The sequence below is a fragment of the Mytilus galloprovincialis genome, chromosome 2, assembly GCF_965363235.1.
Source record: "Mytilus galloprovincialis chromosome 2, xbMytGall1.hap1.1, whole genome shotgun sequence".
In the NCBI taxonomy this organism is placed as follows: Eukaryota; Metazoa; Mollusca; class Bivalvia; order Mytilida; family Mytilidae; genus Mytilus; species Mytilus galloprovincialis.
In genome coordinates this window covers 77,230,283-77,257,279 of record NC_134839.1, presented here as the reverse complement: position 1 = coordinate 77,257,279, position 26,997 = coordinate 77,230,283, and the positions used below count along the sequence as shown (strand labels likewise).

The following is a 26,997-nucleotide window of genomic DNA, read 5'->3' as shown; positions in this document are numbered from 1 at the left end:
AAATCATCTTCATCAGGTATGCATTATTCTAATCAATTGCATGTAAAAACTAAGGTCCAGGATTCTGTTTTGCTTCTTATTTTTTTTTTAAAGTAAAAGTAAATAAAACCAACAACATGATCTTTACTGAAACATACATCTCTTGTCATTGAATTTTCATAATGGAAAAAAAAGGATAAAAACATACATAAAGGAAACGGCCATGGCAAGACATGTACATGAGTCAAATTTATTTAAAGCTCAAATACTGTGGATTCATTTTTAGCTCACCTGGCCCGAAGGGCCAAGTGAGCTTTTCCCATCACTTGGCGTCCGGCATCCGTCGTCGTCGTCCGTCGTCGTTAACTTTTACAAAAATCTTCTCCTCTGAAACTACTGGGCCAAATTAAACCAAACTTGGCCACAATCATCATTGGGGTATCTAGTTTAAAAAATGTGTGGCGTGACCCGGCCAACCAACCAAGATGGCCGCCATGGCTAAAAATAGAACATAGGGGTAAAATGCAGTTTTTGGCTTATAACTCAAAAACCAAAGCATTTAGAGCAAATCTGACATGGGGTAAAATTGTTTATCAGGTCAAGATCTATCTGCCCTCGAATTTTCAGATGAATCCGACAACCCGTTATTGGGTTGCTGCCCCTGAACTGGTAATTTTAGGGAATTTTTGCTGTTTTTGGCTATTATCTTGAATATTATTATAGATAGAGATAAACTGTAAACAGCAATAATGTTCAGCTAAGTAAGATTTACAAATAAGTCAGCATGACCAAAATGGTCAGTTGACCCCTGAAGGAGTTATTGCCCTTTATAGTCAATTTTTAACCATTTTTTCGTAAATCTTAGTAATCTTTTACAAAAATCTTCTTCTCTGAAACTACTGGGCCAAATTAAACTAAACTTTGCCACAATCATCATTGGGGTAATTTGTTTAAAAAATGTGTGGCGTGACCTGGCCAATCAACCAAAATGGCTGCCACGGCTAATAATAGAACATAGGGGTAAAATGCAGTTTTTGGCTTATAACTCAAAAACCGAAGCATTAAGAGAAAATCTGACAGGGTTTAATTGTTTATCAGGTCAAGATCTATCTGCCCTGATGTTTTCACATGGATCGGACAACCCGTTGTTAGGTTACTGTCCTGAATTGGTAATTTTAAGGAAATTTTGCCGTTTTTTGTTATTATCTTGAATATTATTATAGATAGAGATAAACTGTATACAGCAATAACGTTCAGCAAAATAAGATCTACAAATAAGTTTGCATGACCAAAATAGTCAATTGACCCCCTAAGGAGTTATTGCCCTTTATAGTTAATTTTTAACATTTTTCATAAATTTTTGTAAATTTGTAGAAAATATTTTCCACTGTAATTACTGGGCCAAGTTCATTATAGACAGAGATAATTGTAGCAACAAGAATGTTCAGTAAAGTAAGATCTACAAACACATCACTATCACCAAAACACAATTATGTCATGAATTTATCCGTGTCCATTATTTAATATGCACAAGACCAAGGTGAGCGACACAGGCTCTTTAGAGCCTCTAGTTTTTTGTGGGTACCAATTTTCTTGGATTGAGGAAAACTTACACTTTCATGGTTTTGCTAATGTCTGCATAAAAGTCTGTGTAAAACTTGTATTTCGTTGAACATTCACCTGTACTCACGAAATCCACGAAAATTGGAACCCAATGAAAAATAATGACTCCACAGTACTAAGCATTAGATTATGGATTTGGTCTTTAGAAATTGAGATTTCAATAGTTTGCTTTCACTTGTGAAAAGATATGTAAGGATAATTAGGTGATTTAACAGATTTCTATACTGAAATGTTTTGCTTATTTTGTAATGAATTATATTTATTTTTAGCCTCTTTTTGGATTGATACAAACCAAACTAGAACTTATTACACATGCATACTTTGATGAAAAAGATTTCAGTAAAGTGCAGTTGTTAGAGGAAACCTACAAAAATCTTACTACCTCATTAAGTGACAGCTTGAAAGAAGGATCACATATGTGTTTAGGTAAGAGAAAGAAGGATCACATATGTGTTTAGGTAAGAAATAAGAGACACAAATTCATTACTGACAGCTTTACAGGAGATTTCTTAAATCAGAAAAATTTGAAAACCATACTCTACATTTAAGAAAATATGAAAACAGGAAAATATATTTTCATTTGGAAATTTTATTGCTACTCTAGAATCTGATAATATTCATTTAGAAGTGCTAGTCAATGTGTAATAAAACAGGGAAGGCAACTGAATTAAAGATATGGTAAAAACATAAAGATAGAACTACCATGAATACTGCACAGTACAACAAACCACATCAATCAAAATAACCAACTCCTATGAACTTATACTAATACTTATATCTCAAACTACATTGTGTGAAGTAGTGGGAGCTTATAGTTTAACCCTCCTCTATCAGTCAAACCATTAGCAATTTTTATTTCCAGATGCTTAATCAAATATAAATGTATAGCAACCTTACATTGATAGATATTATATAGTCACATACTATGAGGAGAAGATCATCTATTTTGATTTTGATGTGATCTTAAAGACTTCCAATATAAAATCAACCATGATCAGTAAGGCAAGCCTTTCAGGATTTGCACTCTTAAGTCTAGTTGACATTATATTTCTATTTCTTGTGTTTACTGTGTGATTGATATAAGAAGATGTGGACTCAGAATAAGAAAACAGAATAATTACATAACGAAATTACCAATATTATTTTATAGGAATGTCTGTGAGAGATGTTGTGGTTGAATTCAAACACAAGATTGTGGTACTGTTTAAACTAATACTATTGGAAAGACGGGTATGTTGTGACTATAACATTTCAGAAACCACTTTTATAACTTTAAACTTAAACTTAGATCCAATATAGTCACTATCATTCTTGGAATGTCAAGGTTCAAACTTCTATATCTAGAAATACCACTGACCTCATAGGTAGCTAGATTTTAAAAAATCAAAAAAATATACAAAAAACAGTAACAATTACTCACAAGTACATGGAAACACACATGACAGGATTAAATTACACAATAAAAAAATTGAAAAAAACTCTATTCCAGTATATGTATAATGGTGTCAGAAAAACATTAACTAGTGCATTCCAATCAGTATACTTGTGCTACAAATTGAAATATGTAGAGGAAAACAAGGTGATGTTTTAATCAGATGGTTTTAATAATCATTTAATGTGTTAAAACTAGTGAATCAAAATATATCTCTAAAAAACACAAAAAGAACCATTTTACAATTCCCAAGTGACAATGACTTACATAAAAGGGAGTGAGGTGGTTTCTGGTTTCACTTTTGTTAATGAAACAATCATGTTTGTTATAGAAAGTTGTGTTGTTGTCAGGTACTCCCATACACAAGTTTAATAATGATTTGTTACCTGTTTTACATTAATTACTTTTTTTTTTTACATTTTACAGGTAATATTTTCTTGTACATCTGTTGAAGGTTTTGTAATGTTTTATTACCTGTTAACCTTACAAGTATTATATTTTGGTAGCTGTTCAATGGTTGTGTTACGATTTTGTTACCTGTTAACATTTATTCCTATTTTTACAGGTATTATTTTCTGGTACACCTGTTGAAAGGTTGTGTAATTGTTACCTTCCAACATTTATTCCTATTTTTACAGGTATTATTTTCTGGTACACCTGTTCAAAGGTTGTGTAATTGTTACCTGTTAACATTTATTCCTATTTTTACAGGTATTATTTTCTGGTACACCTGTTGAAAGATTGTGTAATTGTTACCTGTCAACATTTATTCCTATTTTTACAGGTATTATTTTCTGGTACACCTGTTGAAAGTTTGTGTAATTGTTACCTTTCAACATTCATTCCTTTTTTTCCAGGTATTATTTTCTGGTACACCTGTTGAAAGGTTGTGTAATTCCTATTTTTACAGGTATTATTTTCTGGTACACCTGTTGAAAGGTAGTGTAATTGTTACCTGTCAACATTTATTCCTATTTTTACAGGTATTATTTTCTGGTACACCTGTTGAAAGGTTGTGTAATTGTTACCTGTCAACATTTATTCCTATTTTTACAGGTATTATTTTCTGGTACACCTGCTGAAAGGTTGTGTAATTGTACCTGTCAACATTTATTCCTATTTTTACAGGTATTATTTTCTGGTACACCTGTTGATAGGTTGTGTAATTGTTACCTGTCAACATTTATTCTTATTTTTACAGGTTTTATTTTCTGGTACACCTGTTGAAAGGTTGTGTAATTGTTACCTGTCAACATTTATTCCTATTTTTACAGGTATTAATTTCTGGTACACCTGCTGAAAGGTTGTGTAATTGTTACCTGTCAACCTTTATTCCTATTTTTACAGGTATTATTTTCTGGTACACCTGTTGAAAGGTTGTGTAATTGTTACCTGTCAACATATATTCCTATTTTTACAGGTATTATTTTCTGGTACACCTGTTGAAAGGTTGTGTAATTGTTACCTGTCAACATTTATTCCTATTTTTACAGGTATCATTTTCTGGTACACCTGTTGAAAGGTTGTGTAATTGTTACCTGTCAACATTTATTCCTATTTTTACAGGTATTATTTTCTGGTACACCTGTTGAAAGGTTGTGTAATTGTTACCTGTCAACATTTATTCCTATTTTTACAGGTATTATTTTCTGGTACACCTGTTGAAAGGTTGTGTAATTGTTACCTTCCAACATTTATTCCTGTTTTTACAGGTATTATTTTCTGGTACACCTGTTCAAAGGTTGTGTAATTGTTACCTGTTAACATTTCCTATTTTTACAGGTATTATTTTCTGGTACACCTGTTGAAAGGTTGTGTAATTGTTACCTGTCAACATTTATTCCTATTTTTACAGGTATTATTTTCTGGTACACCTGTTGAAAGGTTGTGTAATTGTTACCTGTCAACATTCATTCCTTTTTTTCCAGGTATTATTTTCTGGTACACCGGTTGAAAGGTTGTGTAATTCCTATTTTTACAGGTATTATTTTCTGGTACACCTGTTGAAAGGTAGTGTAATTGTTACCTGTCAACATTTATTCCTATTTTTACAGGTATTATTTTCTGGTACACCTGTTGAAAGGTTGTGTAATTGTACCTGTCAACATTTATTCCTATTTTTACAGGTATTATTTTCTGGTACACCTGTTGATAGGTTGTGTAATTGTTACCTGTCAACATTTATTCTTATTTTTACAGGTTTTATTTTCTGGTACACCTGTTGAAAGGTTGTGTAATTGTTACCTGTCAACATTTATTCCTATTTTTACAGGTATTAATTTCTGGTACACCTGCTGAAAGGTTGTGTAATTGTTACCTGTCAACATTTATTCCTATTTTTACAGGTATTATTTTCTGGTACACCTGTTGAAAGGTTGTGTAATTGTTACCTGTCAACATTTATTCCTATTTTTACAGGTATTATTTTCTGGTACACCTGTTGAAAGGTTGTGTAATTGTTACCTGTCAACATTTATTCCTATTTTTACAGGTATCATTTTCTGGTACACCTGTTGAAAGGTTGTGTAATTGTTACCTGTCAACATTTATTCCTATTTTTACAGGTATTATTTTCTGGTACACCTGTTGAAAGGTTGTGTAATTGTTACCTGTCAACATTTATTCCTATTTTTACAGGTATTATTTTCTGGTACACCTGTTGAAAGGTTGTGTAATTCGTTGTTATCAGTTTTATCATTATTTCCAGGTAAGCATTATCTAAAAATTAGTTAAAACAATAGGAAATATTATATACCTCAATCCTAGTAAAAAAGGAACTATATTATATAAAATCATACTTTTTCACCTTTTTTCTTAATTGTATGTACCTTACCTTTGACCTAAACAAAGGAAAACTTTAACTTTGTGGTTAAACTCCTTATACTGTAAAGGGGGTTATTTCGCGGGTGTGCAATTTTTAATTGTAAAGACATCATAACCAGTCGGATAAAGCATGATCTTGTGCAAATTCAAATATAGGTACATGTATCAACAAAATGTAGGACAATGAATGTTCATTGGTCTATAGCAATAATATTCAGTTGTGGTTTAATTTATTGACAACAAAATAAAAATTTATATCGATAAATACAATATCAGAGAATCTAATTACAGTGTTAAACTTATAGCTTATGGTATATTATGATGTGAAATTTGTAGATTTGATGCCAAATTGCATTTACATCCCCATTCATGGTTCAATGAACTTGGAAATATGATAGTATGAAATCAATACATTCCCAGTTGAAAGTTTTTGTTTAGGAGGCTCGAAATACAAATATTTTCTTTCAATGAAGCATGCATATACATTTTATTTTGGGATCTTGAAAGTCGGACTCTACCTTTTTGTTCGAGATAATAATATAGATATATATTCGACTTTTTATTTTTCCAAAGGTTTACAATATTTGCCTACACTTTTATAAAGTTTCAAATTTTATCAAAACCTCACAGCATTTCAATTTGAGGCATATTGTTTATCTTTTTATTTAATGTGTTAAGATTTTTTTTATCTTTAAGAGTATCTAAAAAGTTGTATTTCAAATAATTTCCTTTAAAATCCATTGACAGGGGAGGTAATCTCGTTTCAAGTTTTGTTTCCACTCGAAATCCATTTAAATAGATGCATTTCATTTACTTATATACCAGGATAAAAAGGGTTATAATTTGTCTACATACATTTTATTTTGTTAAATGTAGAGTTTGCTGGTTGTTTGTTGACACCACTGACTGTCAGCGACACTTTCAAAATGTTGCAAAAATCACTTGTTCCTTCACTTTCCCCGACTTCAAAAATAACATAGGAAAAAAAAGCTTTTCTTCTTCCTAGCATTGAAGTTTTGAAATTCAATCAAGAACACCTGAGTTAAAATAAAATACTTGTGCAGATTTGGAAGTTTGTTTTGGTCCTTGGTTCACATATTATCGACTTATCCATAAAACAAGGAATTTTCAGTGTAGAATATTATTAAATTTTCATGAGACGAGGCGAGTACCATGAATTTATTAAAAACAGTACATTATTTACTTACACCATACAACACATTGAAATATCTTTGTGGTACTCATAGTTAAAAATTGCTCAAACAGACGCAAACACTTTTGATTTTCATAAAATTTACATTTTTCAAGAGAATGAAATGGGTATTTTATAATTTTCACATACTGAAAAAGAAAAATTATATTGATTTTTTTCTCGCCTTGACGGAGTCAAAAAGTGAGACATAGGTATGCTGTTTCCGGCGACATCGAGTTTATGGTGAACCACAAGTGGTAGGTCAATGATATTTGGTATGCAGTTGTATAAGCATTGGTACATCTCATTTCCATGGAGATAATTTAGCTCCGCCCTCTTAGTCATGGTCTATTGACTTCAAAACGTTTGCTTATTTTACATGTATTAGTTTGTGATTAGGTCAGTTTATGGGGAACCACAAGTGGTAGGTCGATGATATTTAGTATGCAGTTGTGTAAGCATCGGCATATCTCATTTCCATGGAAATAATTTAGCTGCGCCCCCTTAGTCATGGTCTATTGACTTTGAAACTTTTGCTTATTTTACATGTATTAGTTTGTGATTAGGTCAGTTTATGGGGAACCACAAGTGGTAGGTCAATGATATTTGGTATGCAGTTGTATAAGCATTGGCACATCTCATTTACATGGAGAATGTTTAGCCATGTACCTCAGTCATGGTTCATTGACTTTGAATATTTTCTTAACTTGTGTAAGATGTTAAAGTATTGCTATTTTGATTTCAACATTTGCATCATCAAAATTACAAAAACGCGAGACATATCTCTGTGATAACAGTTTATTTGTAAGATGATACACTATAATTTTTAGAAATAATCATGTTTCTTGGAATCTATTCATTCTAATTTCAACGAAAATAGGGGGCCAGTTGTAATAGCTTATCTTTTCCTTTAGGCCATTTCTGTAATTTCTTTCTTTTTTTTATTTCCATATTCCCTCTATTTCTCCTATTAGTTCAATAGAAAAAAGACATTAACAAAAAATGCATGCTTCTTTCGAAGGCAGATTGTGAGCTCAAATGAATGGTGACCCCATCTTTAAATTTTATTTTTCTATTAAGTATATGATAAAGTTCATTTATAAAAAAAAAAAGCGAAATCATATATTTAAAAGAAAAAGGTTTATACCCTCGAGCCCCCTTAAGGTTGTATACTATGAATGAAGTTGTGTTCAGATAACCTTTTTTTAACTTAGTATGCATATTCCTTATGAAATATTTGGAATAATATGCCAACTTAAATTTTTCATGGTTCACTTCTTAAGAAAAATGATAGTCTAAGTGAGGCATGGGAATATACAAAAAAATAAGTAACATGTGCGAAAGACTTGCCACTTGTACATGTCTATAAATACTTTGATGTGTTTCTTTTAGGTATGATTGAGTACGGTTTAGAGGAGGCTGCTACATGTGGAGGTGAGAGGTTACTATCACCAACCTTACACCCAGCAATGTATGGCAGTACTGAAAGTGACGAATATCTAGAGGTTCACTACCATGATGAAAAACCTGTTCTTAAAACAAGTTCTGACAGCAGTTTAAACAAACAGACCAGTGATAAAGCTGAACTGAACAGAAGTTTAAGTGTGGAACCTCAACCTCTGACTATTGATAGAGAGTGTGAAGTAGACAAAGATTCAGAAGGTTCTACTGTAGGTAGTGATTATGTTAGGGTTGAAGCAGAGGTCAAAGAAAGCTGTGATACTGAGGCTGAGAAATCATCTACTCAATCTAGTGATTTAAATAATTGTGATAATATAGACAACGCTGATATAGCTAAACCAGATATAAGTGGATCAAGTCCTATTGGATTTTGCAATGGTATATTAATTGGTGAACATAATTTTGGTGAGACAAAGTTGACAGCAAACACACAAACACCACAAAAATCTACTAAAGGTGATAAAGAAAAACAGCCAAAAACTCCAACTAGTGCAGATTCTATTCAGTCTGACCCGTTTATGAATATGAAGTCAATTACTCACATTGAAGCTGTTCAAACAGGGGAGATAATTAAAAATAACAGTTCTGTGGTAAATATTGAGGAATATGCTGAAAAATGTGAAGAGTTTGATGAAAATGAAAAATCTTCGAATTTAGAATTATCATTGAATTTAGAAGATTTAAAAAGAAGTAATAGTATAGAGGATATTGACTCACCAGAGAGTATACAGAAAATAGACCGGGAGGATTGTTTCTCTTGGGAGGAAGATTCACTTCTCCTTACTATAGATCCTAACCTAGACTCTAGTGGAGATCATTCAGAACAATTAAAAGCAGCTAATTCATTGGCTGAAAAAAAGTCAGAAGCTGATGAACGCTTAAGTCAACCAATAGAAAACCCATTTACAAAAACTAGTCAATTACTGGATGGAGATGTTGAGAAAAAGGAAGATGTTTCATTTACAGATATACCTCTCACTGAAAACAATTCTAAAGCTGAGGAAAAAGACAGTCCTGGCAAAAAAGCAGCTGCTCTTAAAAATAAGTTAAGTACTGCTTTTGGTGGCTTTAATGTTAAGGAGAAAATTAGGAACAGAAAGGCTAACAATAATAAAATGATACCGATGCAAGATTTGAAAGTCAAAGTACCAACTATTCCAAAACTGCAGCAGGATGATTGTGGATTTCCATTGATTATATTTACCAAGGTGAGTTTTGTTGTGTTTCTTTCAATACTAACAAAAAATATTTCAGAAAATGGAAGAATGTGCACATAAAGGTTGGAAATAAATTGTCCTTTATCATGTTTATAGAATTGAGAATGGAAATGGGAATTGTGTCAAATAGAAAACAACCCTACCAAAGAACAGAAAACAGCAAAAGGCCACCAATGGGTCTTCAACACAGTAAGATAATTGCTCAACTGGTGGTTAGCTTCAGCTGGCTCTTAACCAAATGTGTACTAGATTAACAATGGCCATAGATTAATCACTTGGGACAGGTGGAAAGATTTGGCATCCCCCCTTACCTCTAGCCAATGTAAAATAAACAAGTATACTGCCATTCTTACTGTTAAAATTAGTTTAAAGGCAGAAAAAACAGGAGCAAAATATCAATGATAACATTCTTTGTTCATTAACATTTAGGTCTACTATCAGTTACTGACATGCCAGCTGCAGACCTCAATTAAACTGATTTAAAGTCATCATATATGTCAGTATTTATTATTAAAAGAAGGGAAATTTTGCACATTTCGTAAATTTAAAGGTTTTGGGCTTTTTTTTCCAAGTTAACTATGTTAAGGGGACTTGAGCACTGTATGTCAGGGCTTTTTGCATTACATTTATTAGCTATGATAATTGGTGGGTAAAATATGAAAGCAGTCATTTATCGTAAATTATAAATCTTGTCCTAGATGATGCAACCGTTATAAAGGAATTCTCCAGATGAAGTGGAATTATATACATGTAGACTATTATAATATAGTTTTATATCTTTAAACATGTTAAATGATCTTATAAAAATAGTGACTTAAGGTGCGATTGCCAGTAACACAAGATAGCTATCCACCAGAGTTGAAATGACAATATTTAAACAATTATAGGTTATTATACATCCAATGACTAGTTTTAAAACAAGTCTATTAAGTGCAAAATGGATAAAGAGATTTAATTTGCTATGCTAAATGTCTTGATGTTACTATGTACATGTTTTTCTTCTGTTTTCAGGGTTATATATGCCATCCATATTTGTCTCTGCAGTATTATGACCTACTTAATGATGTGAATATAAGAGGATTTGTGATTGGTGCTACAAACATCTTGTTTAGACAGAAGCGCCACCTAACAGATGCTGTGGTGGAGGTAAGGTGTCTAGACTAGTTGTTTTTATGTGCCTACTATAACATGTATAAAAAGGGGGGGTTATATTTTATGGTCTGTGTGTCTCTCTTAATTTACCTTTATCTAAAATTGAGAATGGAAATGGGGAATGTGCCAAAGAGACAACAACACGACCATAGAGCAGACAACAGCATAAGGTCGCCAACAGGTCTTCAATGCAACGAGAAATTCTCGTTCTTATTCTGTTTATTCTTTTCCTCAATCCTCAGTTTCCAAGAAAGTTGTGGTCATATCAACTTGAAAGTTAGTATTCATGGATATTATAAGAAGTTCAGACTAAATTTCAGGGTTCTTGCTAAGGATTTTTGAAGGCGAGTCCAGGGACTCATCATTTTTAGGTATGAGGAGTCCAACAGCAAGAAGAAAATATTTCATTGCAATATAAAGAAGTATTTTAGTCTCCATTTCCTAACAGAGCAATGAAATGAAATCAAATTCAGATCACTTTTAAACTTTTGCTGTAAAATGATGATATTTGTGTTTAACTGTGTTCAGTTTATACAGAATATTTAAATCTTGATGCAACTGTGGACTCACCAATTTCGAAAATGGTGAGTCCAGACAGATTTTGATGAGTCCAGGACTCATGGACTTGCCTTAGTGAGAACCCTGAGTTCTTAATTTTTTTTGCCATAATACAAACTTTTCAAACAAATAACTTCCCTTTGTCAATCATAGACTTGTTCTATACAGGACAAAATTGTCTTTTGCCCATGCAAAGCATAATGTTGAAAGTGAAATTTTGGTGTTTTTAGTGAAAAATAACCAGTCAGAGCTCAGACATAAAGAAAACTGAATCTGCTTTTGAATCAGGAGGTCTAAATTTGTAAGTTTTAGGATTTGTCTCCCTTTAATGCAAGACAAAATAAGACTTTAAGAAGTCAAATATTGTTAAGCAAGAAATAATTGACCAGAATCAAAAAGTTGCAAATATCGACTCCTACAAGTCGATAAGTTATCAAAATTGGTAAACTTCAAGACCCACGCATATTTATAAAAAGGTCATGCATCTAAATCAAATAATGACAACATTGAAAGACAATGCTTTGTCTTCTAAAGAAAAATATGAATGAGGGTCTAAAAAATCAGAGATAATGTTAATTAACCTTACAATGCAACCACCTGGAACCACACTTAATGAGGTAAAACATCTGTGTTTCGTAAGGATGTTCAATTAGATAATTAAATATAGATAGCTCAAGTCCTTGTGAACTCTCAGACAGGTTTTTGCTGTCGTAGGTGGTGTACTTTGGCCACCAAGTAAAATTATGTTTTTTCATCAACATAAATAGACCTAAACAAGTCTGTCATTTTCTAACTTAGATAAGTCTAAAATTGAAAACGCATTTTTTTAATAAATGCATGTTTTGACTTCTTTAGGTCAAAAACAAAAATCAACTTGTTTATGTCTGAGCTCTGACTGATAACTTCGAATTCGTGTATTAAAAGTATTTAGCTTAACAGTTAATAAAATGTAATTTAAACTTAAAGATGTGAAAAACTTCTAGGTTCTTCAAATTATGCACAGATAAATGTGCTCTTTCAGCTAGCACTTCAAATTGTCAATAACAATTGACGTCCCTCCTAAGTAGACCACTATAAAAGGGATCTCTAATAGTAATTACAGGGTCAATTAGGAGAACTGACAAACAGACTACCTGTGTTCAGAATCACCTTTATAGTGGGACCTTTTCAGACCTGTTGTACACATTATTATTGAAACAGATAGAGTCAATAGAAACTAATAACCAAAAATGTTATCCTTGATTAGAACAGTGTGTTTATCTTTGTTTTTAATTCAGGTATCTGAAGAGAAAATTGATTTCCATGACAAAGAGTTACAGAAACTGTTAAACCTTACAACTGCTGATCTCAGATTTGCTGATATACTTGTTAAGGCTGTGGTTGGTGACAGTGAAGATTCTCTGTTTGAAACAACAGGTAATTGTTAATTTGGACTAAATATACTTACTGTAAATTCAGAAATTATTTTAAGGGTGCTATTAATGGAAATAATGTGTGGCGATCACAATGTTAAGAACTCACATTCTGCTAACAGAAACATCTGTATGTAGTTTTTTTTCAAATCGCAATAATTACACTTTTTGTCCTTTCTTTAAAAATTGCAATAATAGATGCATGCAATAATTTGTGAATTGACAGTAGACATTGACTAGTTATTTTATATCAGTCAGCTATTTTCTCTATCTTTGTTTTGTGAGTATATCAAACATAGAGTACATAGCTAGTAAGGTGAACTTTCTTTAGATTTTTCAAATGTCTAGCAATTCATTTATGATGAAAACTATTTAATTTATAAAAAAGATGTTTGTTGTGTGTATATGTATAACCATACTAGTCAAGAAAACCATTTTTATCAAGTTTCAGAAAGTATAATATGGATATTATATCCCCTTTCTAGAACATGGCTATATGGCATTCACTTTGTCAATCCTTTCTATCAAAAACTTTGAAGTCACCCTTTTCTCACGTACCATTGGACAGAATGAGTTTATATTTGATCATCAGCTTCACAGTGATGTGTGAGGGCTTGGTGTATCTGTTAGACATCCACCCTTGTTTCTAATATTTCTAATTAGGAATGGGGTATATATGCTGCATGCAACTTTATGGGTTTCCCCCAGTTATTGATAAAGGGAGATAAGTCAATTTATAAAATTTCCTAAATACAGTATCTAAACTTAATGCAATACAATGAAATGTTTGATTTATTTTTAAATGCAAATGAAAGATACTTCTACTCATTCAGTGGTCAAAACTCCATGAAAAGAGAATGGTATGTGGATTGCTTGGGACTTGAATTCCTATTCCTGCTATTGTTTTGCTGCAGCTGCAGTAGTTTTGTATCCCTCCACTCCATTTTGTACTCCTGTTGCTTGCTTGTAAAGTGAATGGTTCTTTTAAGGTTAAGTTTAATATGGTGTATTTATATACATGTGTGTAGTAGTAAATCATGGTCTGCTATTGTCTACTGTAATAAATTAATTTTGTATTTGATATTTATTTTGCTGTGAAAATTAGTGGTGAGTTCATGAAATTTTTGACAGTTGATGTATGATGACACCATTCGATAACATTTTTTTTTTCAGTTGAAAAAGGCGGGAGATTTAATACTTGTTGACCCTGTTTTATTTTCAGGCTGGGAAGGTGGAGATGAATGGTTAAGAGCACAGTTTAAAGTCTATCTACAGTCTTTATTGGTTACCTGTAAACAGGATGGTCAGTCTTATGTTAACATATTTTTCTTTATCTACAGCTGGTTACAATTGAATGGCAAAATAGTTTATTACATTGGCTACAATGAATTACTTTATTACTTTGATTTCCTAGTGTAATAAAAATATATAGTTCCTTCAATTCTATACTTTATTTCAATTGATAGCTTTCTGTCTACAGTATCATTAAGATATCATAAATACTTTGTCACAAATTTGGGCTATTTAAGGTTAAATTTTATTTTTTTAATTTTGAAACATTAGTCACGTTAGTGGCATACTATGATTTTTTGTGAGAATGGAATCTCACATTGACATTTTTTTTTAGATCACAAATTTTGTTTAGGTCAGAAAGGGCATCCAGCAATTTCAAAAAAAGAATAATTTCCATTTAATTATTTGACAAGCTATAATAACTCACTTTTGTATTTATGCACCTGACACATATAATTTTTTTTTGGAAAAATCAGCAGGCTTGATAGCTGTGTACTAATGGGTAACATTTTATTTTATTTTTCAAATTATAAAAAGTTAACAGAAGCCTTCTCATTTTAGATGTGAAATTACATGAGGATTTTGGACTTCCATTTCTTCAATCCTTTAAGACAACTCAGTGCTACAGAGTTTGGTCTGGTGACACTCATCCAGGAATGAGTGGGATTCCATTAGGGTTAGTTTTATATAGTCTTAAAAGTTTAAAAGGAATATTATTGATAGTGGCCATGGGATATATGTAAAATGAAAAGATATTATACCAAACTTGAACACTATTAATAACCTTTTTTCCTTGCAGTAATACACTTTGTGTAGTATCCAGTTTTAGAAAAAAAGTGAAAAAAAAACCCCAACATTTTCTGGCTTAACAATACAACAGTGTTAAGCTTATTTCGTTGCTATTTATCACCAGGAAACAACTTTGACTTGTGTAAATAAAAAAGAATCAAATATACCCTAGGATTATTTTAAATCATTAAAACTGAAATTAATCTGGCAACAATCTTTATTTTTTAGAAAAATCTATAAACTGGATTTAGAGAATGGAATAAACATACATACATAAGCAATTTGTTGTCTTCCATCACTTAAAACTATACAAGTTACCTCAAATTATTGCTTAGAGGTTTGAACATTAAATGTCATAATTTAAAAGTTATTAGTGTTCATGACATCAGAAGTTTATTCAGAGACAGATCTAACGTCATTCAGAGATAATTCAGATTAACCCCCAAAAGGTTAAATATGTCTATTTTTATGCCCCACCTGCGATAGAAGAGGGGCATTATGTTTTCTGGTCTGTGTGTCCGTTCGTCCGTCCGTTTACCGTCTGTCAGTCCGTCCGTCTGTCTGTTTGTCTGTCCAACTTCAGGTTAAAGTTTTTGGTTGAAGTAGTAGAATACACTTGAAGTCCAATCAACCTGAAACTTAGTATACCTGTTCCTTATGATATGATCTTTCTAATTTTACATGAACATAGAAAATGATAGTGGGAGTGGGGCATCCATGTACTGGGGACACATAGTAGTAGAATACACTTGAAGTCCAATCAACCTGAAACTTAGTATACCTGTTCCTTATGATATGATCTTTCTAATTTTACATGAACATAGAAAATGATAGTGGGAGTGGGGCATCCATGTACTGGGGACACATTCTTGTTAATGATAATTTTGCTGGATTCTTATTCCATAAAATTTGAGTTAGTATAATATTTTAAAGAACCGATCCTGGATTTCAGTATCAGACCTGGTTTCACCCGTATTCTATATAGCTAGTTCCAATACTTTTGATGTCGAAATAGTAAAGTCCTCCTCTGAAATACTGTAAAAGATAAATTTGAACTTAATTTTCTGCTATAAATATTGTTTTGACAACTGCCAAAAGTTTGTTTGTTTGTCATTTCATTAATTATCTTCTTAATTATAGCATAAAATTCAAATCTGTAACTTTCAGCTGTAAAAAGGCATCTTTGACTTACAATAGAGGTTGACAAATATGAAAATTATAGGCAAAATTTGACCAAATAGTCCATTTACAGTTCATTGACTGATAACCAATGTATATGCTCTGAATAATTACTAGATTTAACACCATCTCCCACTTGATTATGATGAAATACTATTTATATGCACCAAATAAACAAAATAAAAGGAGAAAATATTATTTATATTTATAGACATCCTTGCCATGGTAATCTAGGAGTCAGTGATATCAAAGTCAGACTGGCACAGTAAGTTATGAAACAAAACGTATTACATATATAATATACATAAGTGTTCCAATTCCCAAGATGTTTGTGTAGATAAAAGGTCCATCACAAAGTCTATTTATAGTTTGTGTAACCCTGAAATTTATATATTTTATGTTCAATTTCTTGATAATTTATTATTCCTCAAGAAAATAAGCCATGAAATAAGTTGATGTATAGCAAATTTGACCCTCATCAGGTTAGTTCAAAAATTTGAGGAATAACATTTCATGGCTTTTTAACCGGATTTTTGTGACAAAAATGTCGGTTATTGATTTGGGGATGTACGGCGGGCGGGCGGGCGGTCGGGCGGGCGGCCGGGCGGTCGGGCGGGCGGCAATCAAATGTTGTCCGTGCATTAACTCATGAACCGTTCAACCAAAGCTTTTAAAATTTTAATATGTTATTACTGACAACTATACGAAGGTCAAGTTCAATAATGGCGATTTTGACTTTTACCGTTCAGGAGTTATGGTTCTTGAAAGATTGAAAAATGGAGTTTTCAGTCGTGTCCGTGCATTTTCTCATGAACTGTTCTACCAAAGCTTCCCAAATTTTAATATGTTGTTACTGATGACAGAATGGAGGTCAAGTTCAATAATGACGATTTTGACTTTTACCGTTCAGGAGTTATGGTTCTTGAAAGATTGAAAAATGGAGTTTCCAGTCGTGTTCGTGCATTTATGCATGAACTGTTCTACCAAAGCTTCCGAAATTTTAATATGCTGTTACTGATGACAAAATGGAGGTCAAGTTCAATAATGACGATTTTGACTTTTACCGTTCAGGAGTTATGGTTCTTGAAAGATTGAAAAATGGTGTTTCCCGTTGTGTCCATGCATTTTTTCATGAACCATTCAACCAAAGCTTTTGAAATTTTAATATGTTGTTACTGATGACAAAATAGAGGTCAAGTTCCATAATGACGATTTTGACTTTTACTGTTCAGGAGTTATGGTTCTTGAAAGATCGTAAAATGGCGTTTCCATTCACGTTGTTGCATTTACTCATGAACCATTCAATCTTAGCTTTTCAAATATTATTATTTCAAAATGTTGATACTGATGACAAAATGGAGGTCAAATTTGATATTGATGATTTTCACTTTCACCATTCATCAGTAATGATTCTTGTGATATTGCCAGGACACAAATAAATGTAAATAAATCCGGTTTGCTGTCGTTGTGACAGCCTCTTGTTATTTATTTAAACTAATGAAAAAAAAATGGTAAAAATGATTAAATTCTTACAACTCACCTTTATTGTTAAATGAATGGAAAAAAAAGAATAGGATTCAAATTAAATTTTTCATGACATAAACTTGTTAATTGTCCATATCAGGTTCATCAAATTTGGAGAGATTAAAAAAATGCAGCTCTGTTCTTTAAATGCTCAAAGAAAAAGAATATTTTTTTCCTTTTTGTCTGCTTTTTGGTGTAGACTATAATGATTTTACAGATATTAATAGTCCATGTGTATTTTATTTGTTTACATCTCTTACATTTTATGTTTTACTGATAATTTTGTGTAAACTTGTAGCATGAATAGGTCAAAGTACAGTCTTCAACACAGAGCCTTGGCTCACACCGAACAGCAAGCTATAAAGGGCCCCTAAAATGACTATTGTACCAGTAGCACCATTCAAAGGAGAAAACCAACAGTCTAATCTATATAAAAAAATGAGAAACATTAATGAACCATATCAACAAATGACAACCACTGAGTATTAGCACATTTTCTCATATACATGTATTTTGAGGCATAGAATACATCAAGCTTAGTACACTTCTTAAATAAACATATAAGTACAAAAGCAGAATGGATCCAGAATTTTGAAACTGGGCTAATTCAAAATTAAGTTTCAAGGGGCAGTGAACAGTTGAATACTAATGCACAAAAAAAAAAAAACAAGACTTTTTGGACATAAGAGAGGCCTAGGCTATGAACTACCATGAACCAGCTCTGAATCGAGATTTCTGATACGCAAGTGTCACCAATTTATTTAGCTTAATCGATAAGGTTTTTTTTCTTTGATAGTTCCATGCAAAGTACAGAGAGGGGTAAGAAAATTAATGCTGCTGTAACACAGACAGGAAAATTTGTTGGTAAGTTGATATATTTTGATAAATGAAGTAGAGGCAAACTTATTAGTTATACATTTTGTATTTCTGTTTGTTTCAATGAATGATGTCAATTGTGCATGGACACCGGATTGGTGTAAACCCCTTTTCTGTCAAAATAATTCATACTCTAGTAGATCATGTGTACCTTGCCATCTTTTTATAAGGAAAAAATAACTATGTCCTATATCATTAATAGATTGTAGTGATCTTTATTATGATGTTGAACCAAACCACATGTCAATGAAGACTGTAAATTATGAATTGATGTAAACTCCTGTATAGCATGGAAGCAGTAAATTTTAAATTATTATTGAGTTTCTTCTGCCTGTATTGTTTTCATGAATAGTAGAAACCTGGGACAAAAGCAGAGGCGGATTTAGGGGGGGGGGCCTCCCTTTTTGGGAAGAAATTGCTTATATAGGGAATCATTGAAGCGTGACTGGAGCGGGCCCCCTCTTAGGTCAGTCAGTCAGCCCCCACTTATGAAAATTTCTGGATCCGCCACTGAAAAGATTTAATATGCTGTTATATATCAGGTTTTAAATGTGTAGGCACAGTTTCGTGCCTATTCATTGAAGAATTATTTGTGCAATTATTTGAACAAATCAGCTGTTTTTAACATAGAAAGTGTAATATATCTTTACTTTATTTTGATAGGTGGTGCTATAACGACAGCTAAATCAGCTGTGAGTTCATGGTTCAGTAACTTGACTACAGATTGGAAGAAGGAAGAGAAATCAGAACCAGAATCATAGCTTGTATACTATTATTGTTAAACCCTCATATAGCTTACATGAAAATCTCAACATTTAAAGTTGTGAGAAATGTGATATTAAATTTAGAAAAGTTAGATTTAAGCATAATTGAACTGAATTCAAATCATGGGGAATTAAGGGGGTGACAAACTGTTTTTGTATAAATATCATTGTACATTCCATAACAAGCTAATTTATATTATCATGTCTATAGAGGTATCTTAGTTGAAGTCATTCAAACAATTTTTCTGTTTCTCAGATTTCCATATTACAAAGTTTACAAAGAAACATTTTTTTTATATTTTCTTGTTCCATATTTGTTATTTGTAAATACATTGTTAAAGGGATTTTGCACACAATGCAGGAAATGCTTTATGAATTACAAACTACAGTTGTAATAAATCTTAAATTTGATTTGCTTTGGGAAATCTAGAATATATGGTTCCAATTTATTTTAAATCATGTTTTAGGAATAATTAAAAATATTTCAATTCAACATTGATATATAATCATGTAGTCCTTGCTGAGGCGGAGGGGAAATAAGTTTTACCCTTTTCGGTCAGTATGTACCTACATCCGTATGTCCCAAAATTGGTTACTGTTTTCTGACTTTAGCTTGCCTCAACCAAATGTTATCAAACTTATACACAATTATTATTTCCACAATATACAGATCAATTTTGAATTTTGGTGTGGTCACTTTAACCATTCTCGAGTAATGTCCTTTATAAATGAAAAAAATTGCAAAATATTTAGAATCAGTTCCCTAACTTAAGTTGCCTCAACCAAATTTTATGAAGCATTATTACCACAAAAAACAGATCAAGATGAATTTGGGTAGTGTCACTTTAACCATTAACTAGTAATGCCCCTTTATAAATTGAAAAATTGAAAAAAACTGTAACTTAAGTTTGCCCCAACCAAATATAATGCAACCTATACACAATATTCATTACCACAAAACTCAATTCAAGTATAAATTGGGGTGGTGTGACTTTTATTGTTCTTTAGTTATGTCCCTTTATAATGTTGTATGCAAGTGGGGGCATCATCTGTGTCCCTATGGTACACATTACTTATACAAATATGTCAATAAAAAAATCAAAGCTCCAATTTAGGGTAAATATGCACTGAAATCAGTTTAGTTATGTCGTGTTAAGAACTTAAGCTACAACCAATAAAGAATTAAAATTACTGATAACTTGTAGGTCAAGTACTGATAACTTGTAGGTCAAGTACTGATAACTTGTAGGTCAAGTACTGATGACTTGTAGGTCAAGTACTGATGACAACATATCATAGACTTGGGATTTACACATCTAAAGTTAATTCTCAAACTATGCTTAGAAATTCCCTATATCAGTTAAATTCCATTCCAAATTTGTACCCTTTATTGATTAATTTTTATCCATGAGCAATTTTTTGATAAATTGAACAATGATTACTTTATAACTTTTTTGGAGTCGAGCATCACTGATGAGTTTTTTGTAGACAAAACATGTGTCTGGTGTAAATACAAAATTTAATCCTGTAGTGTGTCAAGATAATGGAACTAAGTTACTAATGTATGACCTGACTGTGTATAAATTAAAAAGAAAACAAGAAAAATTATCAAACAAAAGAAAGCTATAAACAAATGAAAAGAAAACCTAAAACTGAAAAAAGACCAAGACTTTACAAGACAATAACTTATGAGATGGCATAGAGTTTGAGAAACAGAACAGTTTATTGTATGGACTTGTGGGAGCTTATGTATAAAAATATGCAGTGTTCAGTTATATGTACTTAAAATTAGTGTATGAAATAAGTTTTGTATTTTATTTATTTTTATAAACAGTTGGTTTGTGAATATGAAAGAATGTTTAATTTCAAATCATGTTTGATGTTTGAAACTGCCAGAAATTTGAGATCATATGTTGTCAATAGTTTAATTAAACTTAGAATTATTGTTAACAATAGCTGTGATGATTTTAAGAGATTTGACTTTAGATGAAATTCTAGTTCTATTTATTTAGGGACTTTTGAAGTCTATCAATGAAAATCTGTCACTGTGATAACAAATAACTTAAATGATACTCTTACAAATAAATCAAGTCTGAAACATTGTAAACCCATTCCTTGCATGCATGTCCCTGTAGAACTTACAAACACTCTTTGCGTCATTTTGTTCAATTTTTGTACAGGGAGAACAAAATAAATGGTATCATTGTTTGAAGCTTTTTTAATTCGGAAGATATGCCCTTCACAAATAGAAAATGAGCAAAATTGGTTGTTGTCCACCTAATAACTTTTATTTGTTTTTATGAAAATCATTAATTTAATAAGACAGTAACAGTAAACATAATGATAATGAAATGCATTTTAAAGTTTATTTAAACATGACTCATGTAACTTTCACATTCATGCCAAACCTGAAATTTTTTACATATCTTTCTAGACTTGATGTAAAGACTTTCTTTTTGTAAGACAATACTGCATGCTGGAAAATAATGATTCTCTGATTGAAATGATCTAAATTAAAGGTACTTTTTTCCTGTTATTATGCTTGTTTAGTATTTAGGAAACACCTGTAAGGCCATGTCAAATTTTTCTTATTCTTTTTATATATAAAGAGAGAGTTGTTAAGGAGTTAAAAACTGCTGTATGAAAATGTTGCTGAAAAATAATTAATGCTGTATTTGCACTTTATACTTATAGTACAGGAAAATGTCTTTTAACATATCAGAAAGTATTTCAACTTGCATAATATTTTTGTTAATCCTTATCTGATGCTGTTCAGATACTTTCTTCTATCCAGAAAGAAGAAAAATGTAATGGAAAAAAGAAATATTAAGTAAATAGCAATACAAAGTCTATGATGTCCTACAAAAACAGGGGCGGATGCAGGAATTTTCGAAAGGGGGGGTGCTAACCCAGGGCACCCAGGGCAAAGGGGGGGTGCAAAACATATGTCCCGATACAAATGCATTGATCGGCAAAAATAAAGGGGGGGTGCGCACCCCCGGAACCCCCCCCCCTGGATCCGCCACTGAAAAATGTGAAACATTACCTGTTCAAATTATTTATCATATTGGAACACTTTACATATTTAAATTTAATAGTTGAAATGTTATACCTGTAGTTATTGGGTTTGGTATATTGTTAATCTAGAAAGAATTGAAAGAAGTGTGTAATAATGTGGAACTTTCCTTAAAGAGAAATGTATCTTGATTTTTAATCAAAAAGTGTGCAATATGAAGTTATGAACTGATGTTACGTGGTCATATTTATGTTTGTCTTGTCTTGTTATCAATTTGTCTTGTCTTGTTATCAAGTTGAGTATTCATTATTATTTAATTATCTTTGCAAATCTACAAATAAACCATTGAAACTTCTTTAATATATTTTATGACTTGTGTCTTTCCTTTGTCAATTACCAAAAGGGAAGCAAGGAAATGTTAGATTATGTCTAACCCAGTATCAAGATTTACAAGAATGGAATGTAGTGGATACATTTAAAGTTGAATCTGATGACCAACTAACATGACAGCTTTTGTTTTCATCATTGTTCGCTAAATTTCAAACCGCATTCTGACATAGAAGGAAAATAGTAGTTTGTTCCTGAAAATGTTAACAAATCTTTGTAATGGAAACCTTAAATTCATTTCCGATTTAAACAGGGTAAATATTCTGTTCATCTTCACTGAAACAACAAAGACCAATTTGATATTTTATTAGAAACATTCCTTAATTAATATTTGATAAAGCTTCTCGTAGCTGCTAAGGACGATTTTGAAAATAATTTATTTACAAAACAAAAATGCAAGATATCATTTTTTGGTTGAAAGGGAATAAGCAACAATTAAAGGGTCCGTACGAAATTATAAAGCGTATTACGCCTAGAAATAAGGCGTAAGCCAGGCGTAAGTGGTAGTTACGTGTCTAGATCCAAGCGTAAGGGAGCAGGAAACATAAATTTGTAGTCCTTACGGGCATAGAAAAAAACAGGAAACCTGGCGTAAATTAAAATAAGCAAGGCGTAAATTGAAATAAGCAAGGCGTAAATTTTCTTATGGGCGTAAAACTGTTGGTATGGCGTAAATAGAAATACCCATAATGCTTTGTTTAAAGGATCATGGGATTTTATTTTCAAAATTTGGCTCTTTGGTTTTAGTTTGCAAGAGTTGGACACATGGCAGCTTCGTATATTCAGGGATAATTTGCTTGTTTTGTGCTTTTTGGAAGAATCTGAAATTGGAAATACTGAATCATATAAATTAATGAAAATTGTGAAATAAAAGGAAAGAAGTAATACATGGGTAAATAATAATAATGTGAGTATAATTAAGTATTATGTTCTATCAGAATTTTTAAAATCCCAAAACCTTTATCCTTGCATAATTAAAATTAAAATCTTTTACTTTAAGTTCAACTGCAGTATTATCATTTTTTAGTTCAAAAGACAATAATTTTCAAAAACAACTTAGTTAAAATGCTACTTTATTTCAAGAAAAAATAATGGTCATAATTCTTATTTAAACTTAAACTTATTTGAGCCACTGTTTGCATAAAATGTATTTATTTCTATATTAGCTTCTTCAATGGTTAATATTACAAGTTTTTTGTCAAACAATAAGAAATAAAAACAACAGTACAGAAGTTTGTATCAAATACACAAAAGTACACAGCTTAGGTTAATACACTGAACTAAAATAAGTGTAGTATTATGTAAGGATATTACGTCTGGTTTATTTATTGACCAGGCGTACTCATTTGCATATTACGCCTATTTTTAGGCAGTTAAGCTGCCTTATGTGAGCGCCCTAGATTTGTGTTTTTTTTAATAAATGGTGAAATATGTGCCATTGTTATTATCTAGCTGGATATTATGTTATTTATAACTAATTGGACAGTTTTTACATACTTTTAATTCTTGATTACAAAAAATATGACCAGAAAAACCTTAAATGATCGTCGACTTATCCAAAAGTTTTGAAGTTGCACATAGGAAGTAGGGCACATTAGGAATCTTTATGTAGTTTATTATCCCCAGAGATTTTGGCTAAGCTGTCAAAGAACAAACGTATGAAATGTTTAATCGCGGAAAATCTCTAAAGACAAGTAGTTTAGATTTCCCAAATGGCAAAAAGTCGTAGGAATATTGATTGTCGTCGGTACCTCGAATGACCGAATAACACTGTTATTATCCGAATAACACATGTAATGACACTTCAAATATCAATATTGACACATTAAACATATATTATTGAATAAAATTATAATAGAAGTGTATTTTATAACCTAAAAATTATTTACAAGTTGCAGGTAAGTTAATATTGATCATTATAAATTTATGGATATCGGTGTGTACTTCCCAGATGGCGACCAAGGAAATCGTATAGAATGAATAAAAGAAAGATTGCATATGTCTTCAAAGGAAAACGCTATGAAAATATAGTATTAAATAATCTACTGTATATACAGAGAATTGTCTAATAATTGTTTTTCAGAAAGGATTTGAAAATTTAACCAGTACATCGAAGCAATGCAATTACTCCAATCACTAATTACTTTTCATAACAATTTACTCCGGGCAACATTAAATAAAATGTAATTAAGAATTTTCATATTGTATAAAAAACCATGAAGACATTTGTGCTGTCTTCCATTTTCAAAATGGCTTTATATCCGTGTGTTCAATGTGATGAAGAATGTGTTGATTGCACCATTCAATGCAGTTGTTGTGATCGTTGGGTTCACAGTGCTTGTGTCCCAATGGATGATGCATTGTTATTGGCCTGGTCAGATGTGTCTCTAAAGTTCCTGTGTAAGGACTGCTGCTTTACAGACAACAAGTATGACATGGCCAAGGCCATAGAAAGGTAAGTATTTTTTTTTTTTAAGTATATTTCAGACATACCATTTATTATAAGGTATATAAATGTGAAATTGAGTTTTTATATTATTAATAGAGAACAAAACATGGTACAAGAAGAATAAAATAAAATATTTAATTTCGAAGAAGACAATCTTTCACTAAGTTTATTATATTTCATTTATTTCTTATTTCATTTAAAATGTATTAGATTTACTTAATTTAAGTTACTAAAAAATCAGAAAAGTAATAAAAGGAAACTCAATTAATATTCTTCTAAAATTAGTATTTACGTTTTTTTTATTGCTACTTTCCTTTATTTTCATACATTGAATCTATACTATTAAACGAGAAGACCTCATTTTGGGTGTCGCTTCTCCTCCTTCCACAATAAATTAATCATCATGCCTCTGTGTCCTATAGGTAACATGTATAGTCGCATTTGTCATCCATTCTTATGATCATTCAGTTGAGGTTATTTTAGGATAAAAACGAAAAAGAATGCGTCCGGATATTTTCCCGTCATTGGACAAAACTTCAGACTTCCGGTTTGTATTTTTCTGTACTTTGAACATACAAAGACTATGAATAAAGTATATAAATTTGCTTTCTGCTGTCATTTTGAGTTCTAGCATGTATCATCCTTGCTTAACGTGTTTAAATTCAGTTTGGGTTATTGTGGGAGGAAAACGAAAATGAATAATATTTGCTATTTACTATCAATTAGTTTACAGTGGCGGATCCAGAACTTTTCATAAGGGAGGGGGGCACTGACTGACCTAAAAGGGGGGGGGGGGCGTTCCTCTCATGCTTCAGTGATTCCCCATATAATCAACAATTTTTTTTCAACGAAAACGGGGGCAGGACCTCCAGGCCCCCAATGGGATCCGCCTATGGTTTATAATCAACGGCGGTCACTGCGGATATATTTCTGTACATACTTACATACATTTACTATGAATAACTGTATTTGTTATAATTTACTATAAATTCCTTTTCTGTACCTTGAACATACAAAGACTATGAATAAAGTATATAAATTTGCTTTCTGCTATTATTTTGAGTTCTAGCATTTATCATACTTGCTTAACGTGTTTCAGTTTGGGTTATTTTGGGAGGAAAACGAAAATGAATAATATTTGCTATTTACTATCAATTAGTTTACAGTGGCCGATTCAGAACTTTTCATAAGGGAGGGGGGCACTGACTGACCTAAAAGGGGGGTGGGCGTTCCTCTCATGCTTCAGTGATTCCCCATATAATCAACAAACATTTTTCAACGCCCCCCCCCCCCCCCCCCCTTTGGGATCCGCCTATGTATGGTTTACTATCAACGGCGGTCACTGCGGATATATTTCTGTATACATACATTTACTATGAATAACTGTATTTGTTATAATTTACTAATAAATTCCAATGGTTATCTTGGGGGGGGGCTCTACTATTATTCATGGCGTTCACTGATGTATATATATATATATATATATATATATATATATATGGCTGCAGTGCAGGCGATTTGGTGTCACGATATCACAGTAGCATGGGTTCGAATCCCGGCGAGGGAAGAACCAAAAATTTGCGAAAGCGAAAGCAAATTTGCAGATCTAACATTGTTGGGTTGATGTTTAGACGAGTTATATGTAAGTACCTTTGACTTTTGATACCTCTCTCTGTATAGTAATTAAAGTATAAATGCATGTTCATAGAGTACAGATAAACAGAAGGTATAAAAATCGGTATTTGGAAAATAGGGGGAGGGCAAAAAAAATGTGCCCAGTCCCTAAGTACCTTTGACTTTTGATACCTCTCCTGAAATTCTCTGTATAGTAATTAAAGTATATATGCATGTTCATACATTACAGAAAAACA

General features: G+C 31.9%; 1 protein-coding gene across 3 annotated transcripts in view; it reads left to right on the top strand.

The window, feature by feature from the left end:
* The window catches only part of LOC143064440 (late secretory pathway protein AVL9 homolog), a 31,899-nt gene extending 9,245 nt beyond the window's left edge, over window positions 1-22,654 (top strand). Inside the window, exons 5-16 of one of the 3 annotated variants that reach the window (XR_012975249.1) lie at window positions 1,872-2,028; window positions 2,753-2,832; window positions 5,672-5,741; window positions 8,442-9,718; window positions 10,739-10,873; window positions 12,715-12,853; window positions 14,072-14,152; window positions 14,704-14,818; window positions 16,322-16,375; window positions 18,431-18,498; window positions 19,174-20,479; window positions 20,546-22,654. Coding sequence is in view for 2 of the 3 variants with exons in the window: in XM_076237268.1 (XP_076093383.1) it covers window positions 1,872-2,028; window positions 2,753-2,832; window positions 5,672-5,741; window positions 8,442-9,718; window positions 10,739-10,873; window positions 12,715-12,853; window positions 14,072-14,152; window positions 14,704-14,818; window positions 16,322-16,375; window positions 18,431-18,498; window positions 19,174-19,271 (2,274 nt within the window). In the remaining variant the exon portion in view is untranslated. The other 2 variants (XM_076237268.1, XM_076237269.1) reach the window with 2 other exon arrangements.
* The last annotated feature ends 4,343 nt before the right edge of the window (window positions 22,655-26,997 follow it).